General features: G+C 42.9%; 1 protein-coding gene across 1 annotated transcript in view; it reads right to left on the reverse strand.

Moving 5' to 3' along the window:
* Window positions 1-2,797: 2,797 nt before the first annotated feature.
* LOC309965584 (phospholipase A and acyltransferase 3) overlaps window positions 2,798-14,199 on the reverse strand; it is a 30,431-nt gene continuing 19,029 nt past the window's right edge. Inside the window, exons 4-5 of the mRNA XM_082845136.1 lie at window positions 11,688-11,956; window positions 2,798-5,793 (exon numbers count right to left, since the gene is read on the reverse strand). Coding sequence (XP_082701262.1) covers window positions 5,692-5,793; window positions 11,688-11,956 — 371 coding nt within the window. The 3' untranslated portion in view covers window positions 2,798-5,691. The remainder of the gene's footprint in view (window positions 5,794-11,687; window positions 11,957-14,199) is intronic.

The following is a 14,199-nucleotide window of genomic DNA, read 5'->3' on the forward strand; positions in this document are numbered from 1 at the left end:
TAATAATTTATAATAAATCGATATTTGATAGTGCAAGTCTCCCTGCCTGGTGTTTCTTCTTGGTAATGAAAAAGCTAACCTTGCCTCTTTACTTTTTCCAGGTCCATTTTAGAATCTGGTTGTAAATTTCAGGAAAGACCCTGTTGGAATTTGGTTTGGAATTGCACTGAATCTAGAGATGAATCTGGAAAGAAACTGACATATTTATGATATTGCGGTTTCCTAGCCATGCAAAGTCCTTCGATATTTTCTCCAGAGAGATCTCATTCGTGTATTGCTTGAATATTTGGGAAAACTCTGTAAAACCATCCAGGAATGCCATTTCTTTGTGGGACAAATTTTAAGTGCTGATTTAATTCCTTTAATGGTAATAGGACTACTTAGACTTTTTTTCTTATTCTTGGTTCAATTTTGATAACATGTTTTCCTTAGAATGTATTAATTCCATCCAAATTTTCCCATTTATTGTCATGAAGTTATTTATTGATTTCTTGTTTTTTGATCTCCTTAGTATCTGTAGTTATATCCCCCTTTTTATTCCTAAAACATTAACTTGTGTATTCTCTTTTATATGCTTATTTTGATTCATTTCTTTTGGTTCATATCTTTTTACTTTCTTCCATTTTTTTTGTTCTTTTGTCTCTTTCTCTTTTTTTTTTTTTTTGGTATAATTGACATAAAACATTATCTTAGTTTCAGAGGCACAACATGACTTGATATTTGCATATATTGCAAAACGATCACCACAACAAGTCTAGTTAACATCTGTCATCATACATAGTTACAAAACATTTTTTTCTTGGGATGAGCACTTTTAAGATCTATTCTCCTAGAAACTTTCAAATATGCAATACGGTATTATTAACTATAGTCACCATGTGGTACATTACATCCCCATGACTTATTTATCTTATAACTGGAAGCTTGTACTTTTTGACCCCCTCCACCCATTTCACCCACCCCCAACCCCCAGCTCTGGCAACCACCAATCTGTTCTCCGTATCTATAAGCATGATTTTTTTGGAAAGATTCCATATATAAGTAAGATCATACAGTATTTGTATTTCTCTATCTGACTTATTTCGCTTAGCCTAATAATGTCTTTAAGGTCCGTTCGTGTTGTTGCAAATGGCAAGATTTCATTCTTTCTTATGACTGAATAATATTCCGTTCTACGTGTATACCACAATTTCCTTATCCATTTACCCAATGACGGACACTTGACTTGTTTCCATATCTTGGCTGTTGTAAATAATGCTGTGACAAACATGGGGGTGCACATATCTTTTCAAGTTATGTTTTCCTTTTCTTTGGATAAACATCCAGAAGGGGGATTGCTGGATCGTATGGTAATTCTATTCTTAACTTTTTGAGGAAACTTCATGCTGTTTTCCATAGTGGCTGCACCACTTTACATTCCCAGCAACAGTGGACAGGGCTTGTCTTTTCTCCACATCCTCACCAACACTGGTCATTTCTTGTCTTTTAGATAACAGCCATGAGGTGGTGTCTCATTGTAGGTTTGATTTGCATTTCCCTGATGATTAGTCCTGTTGAGCATCTTTTCATGTCCCTATTGGCCAGCTGTATGACTTCTATCTATCTTCTTCAACTGGATGACTAACTCATTAATTTGTACCTTTTTCTTTCTTAATGTAAGAATTCGTGCTACACATTTCTTTCTAGGTATCCCTTGACCAGAATGACCCAAGTATTGATCTCTAGTATTTTTGTTATCTTCCAGTTCTAAATATTTTCTAGTTTCCATCATGTTTTCTTCTTTGACTCATAATTGATCTAACAATGTGTTCTAAAATTTCTAAAAGGATAGAGTTTTTCTAGCTATCACTTTCTTATTGATTTCTAACTTAATTTCATTATGGTTAGAAAAGATGATCTCTATGTTACCAGCCCCTTGAAATTCGTTGCGACTTGCATCAAGGCCAAGGACGTGGTCAGTTTTCATGAGCATTCCTTTGTGTGTGGTCAAAAAGAATCTATATTCGGGCTTCCCTGGTGGCGCAGTGGTTGAGAGTCTGCCTGCTGATGCAGGGGACACGGGTTTGTGCCCCGGTCCGGGAAGATCCCACATGCCGCGGAGCGGCTGGGCCCATGAGCCATGGTCGCTGAGCCTGCGTGTCCGGAGCCTGTGCTCCACAACGGAAGAGGCCACAACAGTGAGAGGCCCGCGTACCGCAAAAAAAAAAAAAAAAAAAAAAAAAAATCTATATTCGACAATTGTACTACATGTGTTCATTAAATCAGCTCGTTGGTTTTTCAAAATTGCTGTATCTTTTGTGTCTCCTCGATTTATCAGTTCCAGAGAGAGGTGTTATTTAGATCTCCCACTATCATGGGGAATTTGTCATTTTCTCCTTGCAATAGACCAAAATTTTCAGTATCTATTTTAGGACTTTTATTAGGTGCAAACAATTTTAGAAGTATTATACCTTCCTCGTGAGTTGAAATTTTTTTCAGAAACTTTCTTGGAGCCTTTTTCAACACCAGCAACTAATTCTCTGATTTCCCAGATACCCACTGGGTGTTCAACAATTCAGTTCAGTTTTGACACTAACCCCTGGGAGCTGGCACAGGCCTCAGAGCTCAAGTGCTCAGTCCCTTAAGCCTGCCCTCCTTCACCTTTAGACACCTTTCACCATTCGCAAGACCCAGGCCACCTGTACTTCTGTCAATGGGCTAAAAATCAGGGGTTCCCACAACCCTTCCTAAGGTTCAATAATTTGCTAGAACAGCTCACAGAACTCAGGAATAGGCACTTTAGTTATGTTTACCCATTTATTATAATGTACAGAACTCAGGAACAACCGAATGGAAGAGATGCATAGGGCAAGGTGTGTGGGCAAGGACCTTCCATGCCCTCTTCAGGCAGCCACTCTCCTGATACCTCCGTATGTTCACCAGCAGGAAGCTCATCAAGTCTCCTTGATCAAGAGTTTTTATAAGCTTAATCTTCAGCTCGCCCACCCCTCACCTCCCCTTCTTAGAGATCAGTAGCCTGAAAGTTCCAACCCTCTAACCACTTGGTCTTTCTGATGACCAGCCCCATCTTAAGGCTATCTTAGTGTCCCCACCCTAAGTCTCCTCATTAGCACAAACTCAGGTTGATCAAAAGGGGCTCCTTAGGAACAGAAGACATGCCTATCACTCAGGAAATTCCAAGGGTTTTAGGAGCTCTGGCCAAGAACCAAGGATAAAGACCAAATGTATTTCTTATTATGCCACACCTTTTATCTTTTTTCTGTCCAGTCATCATGTTTGGTTTAAAGCCTATATTGTCTGATATGATTATAGATATACCAGCTTTTAGTTAATTAGTATTAACTAATTAACCAGTTTTTAGTTAGTATTTGCCTAGCATATCTTCTTTTAATTTAAAAAAATTATTATATAATTTATTTTGAATTAATTCAAAATAATAATAAACTTTTGAAATAATTTCAAAAGTTTCAGTTTATTTAAATTTTCAAGTTCAAATTTCAGATACTTTTCAGATGCTTACTAGGTAAAAATTTTAATATACAAAAAGTACTAGAAAGACTAGTACAGTGGTTACCCATATACACAATACATAGAATAAAAACTTATTGTTTTGTCATATTTGCTATATCTGCATCTATTTTTTAATAAGGTCATGTGTTTTACATAAATCTCATACCATTTTCACACTTAATAAAATTCATAATTTCTTAATATTCTTAAACACCCAGTCCATATTCAAATTTTCCCTATTATCCCAAATTGCATTTATAGCTGTTTTTCACACTTAGTTGTTTTGTCTCCAACATGTTTTTCAGTCTAGGACAGTTTATACACACCGCCAATTTTTCTCCTTGATAACAATGTTTTAAAGACATCAGATGAGTTACCATGCACAATGTCCATCTTTTTAACTTCAGTCTTTGTGTCCTTATATTTCAATTGGATCTGCTGTAGACAGTATTCCCTGGATTAGTTGTCTAATCCAGCATAATGTTTGTCTTATACTTGGCAAATTTAGTCCATATATACTTATGGTCATTACCAATATATTTGGAATTAGTTCTTCCGTCTTCTCTGGTCACTTCTACACACCCCACTTTCTGTATGTAAGTTTATTTTGTAATTGAACTGGGTGTTTTAGTTTTGCTTTCTTGTGTTTATTCTACTTCATTCCTTTTTACTCGATAATTAGTTTGGAGGTTTATGCTCCACGCCTCTGCATCACCTTACGCCATGCGACAGAGGGGGCTTCAAGAAACCCACCCTTTAATTTGGGGCTGTGTCCCTTGGGTTTGGGGAGCTTGAGAACTGGCACGACATGTGACATCAACAGAACTGAAACAAAAAGGAAGAAAACTACACTGGGAGACACTACTCTTACATCAACGCTTGGTCATGAATGGGCACAAGCTTATCCTGGACCAGATGTGGGCCAAGCAGGAGGGAGCTGTCCAGGAGCCATTTGTAAGTCCTGTCCAGGATTCCAAAAGACTGATGGTCCCCAGGGCTGACAACCAGGGCTGACAACCAGGGTTGACGAAGGAAACATTCGCAAGCAGACAGAGAAGACTTGCCCTGTGGAGGGAAGGACAGTCGGCCCCAGCAGGGTACTTCTGAGGAACCCACAAAAGCCCCTTTCAGGAAAATGGTCACTTTGAACACCTGCCAAGCCCAGCGAGCAACAGCAGGAGACCTCAAGGGACCAACCATGAAGGTTGGTCCTTCGCCCCCAGACCCTCCCGCGAGGGCTCAGCTGCACCTACATCAGGCACGGGATGAGCCACACCCCCACCCCGAAAACCCTGAGGCAACTTTGTACCACGTGACCTGGCCCCACTGGGCAGAGCTGATTGGCCTAGTGGGGCCACCTGACCCAATGGCAGCCAATCAATCTGTAGGCTAAGTGTGGTGAGCTGAGCCAATCAGATTCTCTCTCAGGAGCTTGTGTTGGGAGCACCTCGCAGGCCACAGGGAGGGATGAAACTGAGCAGATGTGGGGAGAGAAGCCGCAGGAGCGGGTGTGGGATCAGAGACTTGGCGGTGGGGGGAGGGGTGTCGTGACAGCCCAAGTGGAGAGGACGTAGGAGTGCTGCGGGGTGGAAGTGATAAGGCTGAGAAAAGCTGTGGAGATCAGAGGGAGATAAAGGAGATTTTAACAAGATTGGCAAGAGCATATAGTCTTTCCTTATGGCTGAGGTTTGAACCCCACGGACATAGACTCCAGCTACTAAGTCCTGGAAGCCAGCCTGGGTCTAGCTCCAGGCCAAAGGTCCTGGGTGTGCAGTGGTTCCTGTTCTTGAATATCAGTCAGGTTTGTCTGTCTCCCTTGCTGCCCACGTGTATCCTCACCACTAGAAGCCCCCATTACTTGAGATAACCGGAGTTGGACTTTGTTTCCTGCACGTAAAAGAATGCAGCCCACAAACAGAAAGTGTGAGAAAATCACCAAAGAGGCAGGGAACAACATGGCATCATCAGGAACAGAGCGCGGCTGCACCCTCAACAGACCACGCCAGGCAGTTCTTGCTGCACTTCCCCCAATAAAATCCTCCTTCATTGGGCTTTATTTTATTCTGTGAAAATAAGCCTTATTGTAAAACAGAATAAATCCACAAACCAAACCTCAAACCCTCTAGCAAAGAAGGCCCCCTTAATGCATAAATTCACTGCTGACAAGAGAGTCCCTTCAAGTCATTGCTTTTGTTTCTTGTTTCTTGAGAACATGATTCCAATGAGGCCTATGGCTGCCAGGCCCACTCCTGCCATGCCAGCTACCATGATGGCATCTCTGACCTGGAAGAGAGAGGAGGGTGGATCAGATTCTGTGCCAGGAATCTGAGTACACGCTGTACATTCAACAAGAACATCCAGCTCAGGGAGCCTCCCATGCCCCTTGGTCTTCTTGACAAACTCAGGAGTCATCTAACATTGGCAGGGAAATGGGGAGAAGAGGGCAGGATGGGGAAGGAGTGGTGGGTGGGGCCAGCTGGCCAATGACATACACAGATCTGAAGCGGGAAACTCACTTCACCCTGTGAGTACTTAAAGCACACATCCCCAGAGGGTGGCTGTGAAAAGGACAGGGAGATGAAGCCAGATGGTTGACATCCTGGCTGGCCAACAGGGAGCTCTCGAAGTAAGTGTGAAGTTGAAGAGTCATCGCTATTGAATCCTCAATAAACCGTGACCTCCGGCAGAACAAAACCCTCACTTGGCGTCATCTTCGCTGTATCCCCAGCTCCCGGTCCTGCCAGGCGCAGATGTGCTCTTTGCATGTTCTTAAATGACTCAACTATGAAGAGTAGTAATGTTATACTTTAAATTATTAAGATATCTGACTTGTATTGTTTGTACTAGGAAAAAAAAACGTTGCAAAAGTAAGAGTAAGTTTCAGGGTAAAAATTGAACATGTATCAAATTTCACTCTTTCCAAAATCCAACTAAAAGTAAAATAAGGCATTTGTTTTAGGCATCATTCCACTAGGACCCAGAGAACACTAAATGCAGTGAAGGCAAAATGCCCGAAATCATGAAAACTGTACTTTTTCCCACTAACGGTATCATGAACACGGATCAAGAAATCTCACCCTAAAACCAAGCCAAGCATTTAAGCAGAACCAAGAACCGCAAAGGAAAAGATTATAACGATTTTACGCCAAGAAGTCCAATGAGACAGTGTACTAAAACACCCAGTAATAAAAAGGATGAAAATGCGGACTTGGTACCCCAAACCCACATCCTTATATGACACCGCCAACTCTGCCCTTGGTACCCTGAGCACAGAGCTTGCCTAGGTTGTGTATGTTGTGGCCGAAAAATTCCCACATGCCCACCATAGAGAAGACTTTGAAAAACTTCAATGCTTAAAAAGAATATACGTTGCCACTGCCCAGGCTTATCTGAGCCATACACATGTCCAGCATAGCTGTGTGAAATGCCAGGAAATACACCAGTGTAACTAACATCACAAGGTACCCAGAACACATGTCAACAAAAGTTTGCATGAAGCTACTGACCTAAGGTTTGACTGCCGCTCAGTCTTTAGACCTTCCTGTTAAATTAAAGGTAATTAGGCTTGGCTTTGTGGCAACCGCGGTCCTGCTGGGTTCTCGCTAGGGAGCCTGCATAAAACCACTTGTATCCAGTGTTTTCCTTGCTAAGCTATGTGTCAAGGTGGGAGAAATGGTTTGCAGATAATGGAGTAGGAACCATAAGCCCCCAGTTCTTTACAGAACCTCACAGTGTGAGGAGAAATGCTGATGGAGCCGGTTCATACAAAAGGTACTTTGTCAAGGAAAACAACAATAGCCTCATTGTTTGTGCTCATGCTTTGTACAGAGTCAAACTGTGTAATTAAATACAAGAAAATAGTATTCAGTTAGCCCTGAGAGCGCAGATTTTACGGAAAGAATGATCTTCCCAGGAGAGACAGAGCTACCTGCAGATGCCATTGATGATTTTCTTGTTGTAAGGCTGCTGGGTCCAGCCCAGCCACTGTGCTGAAATTACAACAGTTCTGATCATGAAAATGGGCTACACGGTGTGCACCAGAGGTCTTCAATCAGAATATTATGAAAGAGAAAAGTTGCCCCTCATTATCTTTTCTTGAAAGTGGGCAAACAGTAATCCTATCAGACTGCAGACAATTAGCTGCTTATGCTACACGTCTACTATGAGTTAAGCCCCGGAATTGTTTCTGGGAAAAAGGCAATTCTAATGTGCTTTTCTTCACTTTCAGCAATGTTCTAAGTGGACATAAGAAGAGTAATATTATTCAGAAATCAATTGAATTCAGACTATGAGAGGTTATAAAATAACAATGGTTATAAAATATGTGTACAGAAAGTTGGCTTTAATATTTACAGTAGTTTTTAAATAATACCCTGTAATTTATCCAGGTTTATGTAATTACACGATACCATTGGCCACATCTTCAATTTCTATTTATCTTAAAATTTTATCTGACACAGAGTAGACTTCAGCATGAGTGTAGCTCCTAGTTGCTTTTTGCTAGAGTACTATTCAGTACAAAAGCTTACTAAGAATACATTTTTTGAAGCCTGAGTATTTTTAAATAGGTAGGTGGAAAACAGAACCATCTTGATTAGAATACTCTTAGGCATGGAAAGCACAAACAACATTTTGGTTTAAAACCATTGTTTCCCTTTCTAAATGGAAACTTAGATGAGTCACATATAGTCCGTTGAAGGAAAATCTAGTCTGCTTCAAAGAGCTGAACACAAATAAACATGATGACTAATAAGATCCTTTTCACACAGAAAATTATCGTCATGAGTTAAATGAAAAAGAGAGCTGCTGCTTTGACGGCTCTTACAAACAAAAGTACCCACTAAATCCACCCTCTCTAGTGAGATGGGAGAAGTGCAGAAGCTACATTTTAATTTGGTCACACCGTGTATCATGATCATTACTCACCTCGGCCAGTACTTCCCAAGGCGGGTACAGGCTTGCCCTCTGGGGGAAATTTGGCAATATCTACAGACATTTTGGTTCTTACACCCGGGGGTGGAGGGTGCTACTGGCATCTAGTTGGTAGAGGCCATGGATGCTACTAAATGTCCTGCAATACACAGGGCAAGTCCTAACAATGCAGACTTATCTTCATTGTTAATGACCCCAAATGTCAATAGTGCTGAGGCTGCGAAACCCTCATCTAGGCCAAGAAATGAAAGAGGGACTCTTTGGAAACTGTATACACGGCCCCTCTTTTTGTTTTGTAGTATGTTCTGGTTTCATGTTCTGTGAGGGGGTCCGGTAGGATTGTTGATGCTGTTTTATCATTGCTGTGTTGTCACGGCTTTGCCTCTTTCGGGTGGCTGGCTAGCGCACTGGGCTAATGCCTCAGGAAGAGAATGGGATGTGTCCAATTTGTATTGTTTCATTTTTCAAGAAGGTGCTTGTAGAAAGAGCAAATGATAAAAAATATTTCTTGGTTCTTTCAGTATCTCAAGATTTGGAATTGTATTTAAATGCTCAAAATATTATTTGTGCGTACTGACGTATGTATTTTACTAAATTATGTAACAATTTTGTGAAGAAATGTTCTACTTATATTAAATTGTGACTCTCTTCTTTAGTCTATTAATAATCACTAAAGGATAACTAAAAATGAGGTGATTTGGAGATATTTTATAAATCTACCAAATCTTCTTAAAATAGCACCCTGAATTTGGTATCTTAAACTTCCCAAATTTGTATAGTAATCTCTATTTGGAGTTCATTGCTGCATAGGAGGGTGGACATTTACCTGAAGTAGAAGCCAGGTGTAATCGACACCTCAATTGTTATGCAGGATCACCCATGAAATCAGATTTATTTAGCATATGTTTCTCTTTTTTATGCTGATATCATCACTGCTACTTTTTAAAAAACTTCTACTGTAAAAAAAAAGAAAAAAAACTTCTACTGTACCCAGATCTACCAATAAGTGTTAGTTTTCTCATTGAAAAAGATAAATAATTGGAAAACAGGGGAGAGAAGAAAAGAAAATCAGAGGAGCAGTCTAGGGGTACAACCTCCGAATAATCAGTGTTCCCGAATGAGAGAAGAGAAAATGGAAAATTTCCCAGAATTGAAGGAATAGGGTTTCCACATTGAAAAATGTCATAAAGTGCCCAGCATAATTCATGAAAACAGATCCACACAAGGTTTATCACAGTGAAATCTCAGAACACTGAAGATAAAGAGAAGATTCTATAAGCTTCCAGAAAGATAAAATTGGTCACATACAAAGGATCGAAAATCAGAACCGATTCAGACTTCTCGTAAACAATAGCATAAACTAGATGACAATGGAGCAATACCTTCACATTTTTTAAAAAATTCTTTTCAGCCTAGAATTCCATACCCAGCCAAGCTATCAATCAAATACAAGGATAAAATGAAGACGTTTTCAGGCATAAACAGTCTTTTTAAAATGCATCCTTTCTCAGAATCTATTAGAGGTGGTATTCCACCAAAACAAGAGAGTAATCCAAGAAAGAGAAAGATGTGAGTTGCAGAGGATAAAAGCATTAATACAGGAGAGAAGTGAAGGGCATCTCTAAAGGATGCTAGTAAAGAGAGATACCAGGATGACAGTGTGCATCAAATGTGACTCAAAACAAATGTTTTGAAGGCCATTATCCCCCCTAGATAGATATGCTGAGTGCCATCATCCCCCAGATTCCTTCTGGTTGCCTCACATTTGTAATCTGAGTCATGAGGTTCCTCTCATGGACCCGCCCACTGACTTTCCCAGAAGGAGCCTCTTATAAACTGTCAGGGAAATTGAAACTAGACTGTGACCCAGAGATTCTGGTACTCTTCACCGAACACAGGCAGTATTGCCCTATCCTTCCCTAGCTAGGTGTGTACTTGCTACTAGTCAATTTTTGTATTAATCATCTTTCACATTCATATATATATATATATATATATATATATATATATATATATATATATATATACATACACACACACACACACACAAACACAGCTGACTATCAGCGGTATGAGGAAGGCTGAGCATGATCCTTGTAGGGGATGTTGGTGGATGCCTCCCCAGCAAGTCACTGTGGCCCAGACAGGCCAGTGGACAAGACAGGGGGTGAACCAAGAAAAAGAATGAAGATGAGGACCATTATGACTACTTCAACTATTACAATGTATTAAGTGTACTTTCTGAGTTGCCACTCTGCTAGCATAAGGATGCTCTTATTTAATTCACACAGTAACCCTCCTAGATCAGTATTATCACTTGTACTTCACCAGGGTTTAGAGAACATGAATCGATCTGTCTGCCAGGCCATGCCCTTGACCACCACAATGACCAAGGAAGAAGACACCAGATCTCAAAAAATTAAAAAGTACTGAAAATCAACAACCTGATGGATCTTAAACTCATCCTTTACTGAAAGAAAAAAAAAATCATACTCTTTTGCATCAACAGGCATCCAAGAACTTTTCCAAACAATGTTCTCACACACACACACACACACACACACAAATGAGGGGGCTGCAGGGAAGGGCCAGAAAAGGAGAGGAGAAAGTGAGAGAAAATGGGAAGGAAGTTAGTTACCCAGGTGAAAAAGCAATTCAAAGAAGAGAGTGGCCATGGCCGAAATCAACTAAGTAAATAAAACACACCTGCATCACCTGGAGCCTCTTGGACTGCCCCTTGGCTTAAGGCAGGGCTAAGCACGGGGCTTTTTATAAGTCGTGGCAGACCTGGGCTTCAGCTCCCACCTCTGCTACTTATCAGCACAGTTGGAGACAACTCTCAGGAAAAGAGACAACACAGATTTGTTTGATGAAATGAATGTCCATCAACAAGAGCTGTGAGCCTCAGTTTCCACATCTGTAAAGCGGGATAGTAAAACCTGCCTCTGAGGTTGTGGGAAGGGCCCATCTCAGGGCCAGGCAGCCAGGGAGGGCCGGGCACCGGGCTGACAGTGACGGCTGTGCTCACACCCTCGGCCATCGTCCCCCGACCACACTGGTCCGCGGTGCCCATCTCCCCACCCTCCTCCCCACCCCAATTGTGACATCCTTGAGGGCAGGCTTCTGCCTCTGCTATTCTGTCGTGTTTGTGCCCCTGTCTCCAGCCCAGCCCAGCCCACACTGATGCCCAGGTCAGCGGAGGAAATGGTCTGGTTCCCGGGGATGGGGACACGCTGAGGACACACCTGGTCACTGCGGGGGATCCCGTAGCGCAGCTCGTTGACAAAGTGCTCGCAGTTCTCGCTGGTCAGCTTGTAGAGAACTTCCTGGCCCACCAGCTCCTCTGCCTGCTGGACAATCTTGTTGGGAGGCAACGGCGAGTACTTGTCATCGTGCTTATTGTTGACCTGGTACCGGTCGCTCCCGGCCACGTCGCACAGCCGATCCTTCCTCACTATGGCCTTGTCGGTCAGCGCAGACATGAGACTGGCCATCCCAGCTCCTGCGATTTCACCTATGGATTCAGGATGAGAAACAGCGGGATCGGTCCTGAGCCGGCCCCCAGGGGCTCAGAGCAGCCCCAAGCCTGGCATCCACCACATCCACAGGGGGATGAGCAGATGTGAAAGGGCCACAGCTGTGTGGCTATGAATAAGGCGCTTAGGGTCTCTAGGCCTTGGTTTCCTTATCTGAAATGAGGAGGAGTAAAGTTCCATGATTTGTTGGGATTATTTTTAACCTAGAGAAGCTGGCCTCGCACACCCTCTTGATTGTGCAAATATGGGCCCTGAGCACACCCACCTCCTTGGAGGAATAGAGTGTGAACTTTTTGTGATCCTAAAAATGCTACACTTCCTTGACACATACAAAGCTGATTACTGCAGAAAAGGTAGATGGATTTGCAGAAGTGGATCCTATCCTTCTTGGAGCAAAGGGACCAAAACCCCACAGCTGCTCCCAGAGGTGTGATACCAGGGAGGTCCATGGGGAGGGGCTGGAAGAGGCAACAAATTTCCAGAGATGAAACTGCCTTGAAGCAAGGGATTTGGGCTCAGTAGAAGGACCAGGATAGTTGGCAGGGAAAGCTGGTGCCAGCACAGAGATTGGGCATACTTCCTGAGGCAGCCAGCCTACACCGTGTGGGGAGGGGCACGCTTTTGGTATGACGGCTGAAGAGGTGTGCTTGCACGACAGAGGTGGACCCCAGGGGACATAACGGAGGAGGCTCACTGTCCCTCAAGGAGCCTCTGTGGCCCTGCCGCGATCGGGAACCCCCAAGGCTCTTCTCAGCAGGGGAAGCATCCTCTTACACTGGGCAGGACCCATCTTCCACTGTAACACCATGTGACAGCAACAAGCCATGGCAAGAGGGTCTGATCAGAGTCCAGGTCCTGTTCTGCTAGGCTTTCCAAAGAGGACTAAACCCCTCTGCCCTGAGTATAATCCTGAGATTTTAGAAAATCAGAAGAATTCAGACTTGCTACTAACAAGGCACAAGGTGCTTGAGGATTCAGTGAAGTAAATAAAAGATGGTGCTGTGTTTGAGCCCCAAATTTATGGAAAGGCTCGGTGTGGTGATTGGATCAGGGGAGCTCCTGAGACCCATCCACTTTCAGCCCCTAGGCGTGTGGGTGGCAGGGCTGGGACTGGGGCGAGGCAAGCAAGGTGCCTGGAGCACAGAATTTCAGGAGGGACCAACTCTCAGGGACGCAAGTTCAGAGTCAACACCTAAGAGTGAGGGCTTCCTTACACTTCACACCCTGAGTGTCACCCTGGTGAGCGAGTGCACAGGCTGACAGTCAGAAGCTCTGGGATCTGATTCTGGCTCCATCACTGAATGGTCTTGACATGTCACTTAACTTTGCTGAGCCAACTGGGAATCCACAAATACCAGCTAAGATGGATTCACAAACACACACCCATATAGGAATTTAAAGTTTCTTTTAAAAGAATTATTTTACTTTTTAAAGTTAGTCTATTAAAGAAAATACCAATTAAATAATTGGAAAGAGGGCACAAGGATATGGCAAGCAATCAGTGACTAAATTTTGGGAAACCTGAGACTTGACAGTATAGCAGCATGTGTAAGGGCAGGGAATAAAGAGTCAGACAGCCAGGGTTTGAGTCCCACCTCCACGACTTTCCTGCTATGTGACCTTGGACAAGTGGCTTAATTTCTCTAAGTCCCCAATTCCTTGTAGAATAGGGTCAGTAAGTTCTACCTGTGCCTACAGTACTGGGCGGGGAGCTGCAAGGATTAAAGAAACTGACTAGGTAAGGTGCCTCCACCAGTGCCTGGCACAGGACGAGTGCCTAATCAGTACTGGGTTGTTCTCTAAGCTTCCTTCCAACTCTAATTTCCACCGTTTTCTCAGTAGCAGGAGGTCAGTCCTCCTTGCCTCACCTATTCCACAGGGTTCCTGTGAAGCTCGAGTGAGAAGATGCAGATAGAAGCATATTTCCCTTTGAGGAGCACCACTCACCCAATGAAGGGTGTCACACCTACCCACCCAGATCCCCTGTCGTGCCATCCCCTGCTTCCTGTCCAGCAGTTACCCCCACTCAGCGCAGTCAAGCAATACTGGTGCTGGTCCAAGGTGCTGAACACAGACACGAACTAGACAGCGCACCTGCCCTCAACGAGTTTACACTCTAGTGAAAGGACACTGACAAGGAACAAACAGAAAAAATAACACACTTTCAGGTACTGAAAATGCTATGGAGAAGATTAAGCGAAGTCACATAGGAGAGGATGAC

This window comes from Leucopleurus acutus, assembly GCF_964270905.1.
Source record: "Leucopleurus acutus genome assembly, chromosome: 8".
Classification (NCBI taxonomy): Eukaryota; Metazoa; Chordata; class Mammalia; order Artiodactyla; family Delphinidae; genus Leucopleurus; species Leucopleurus acutus.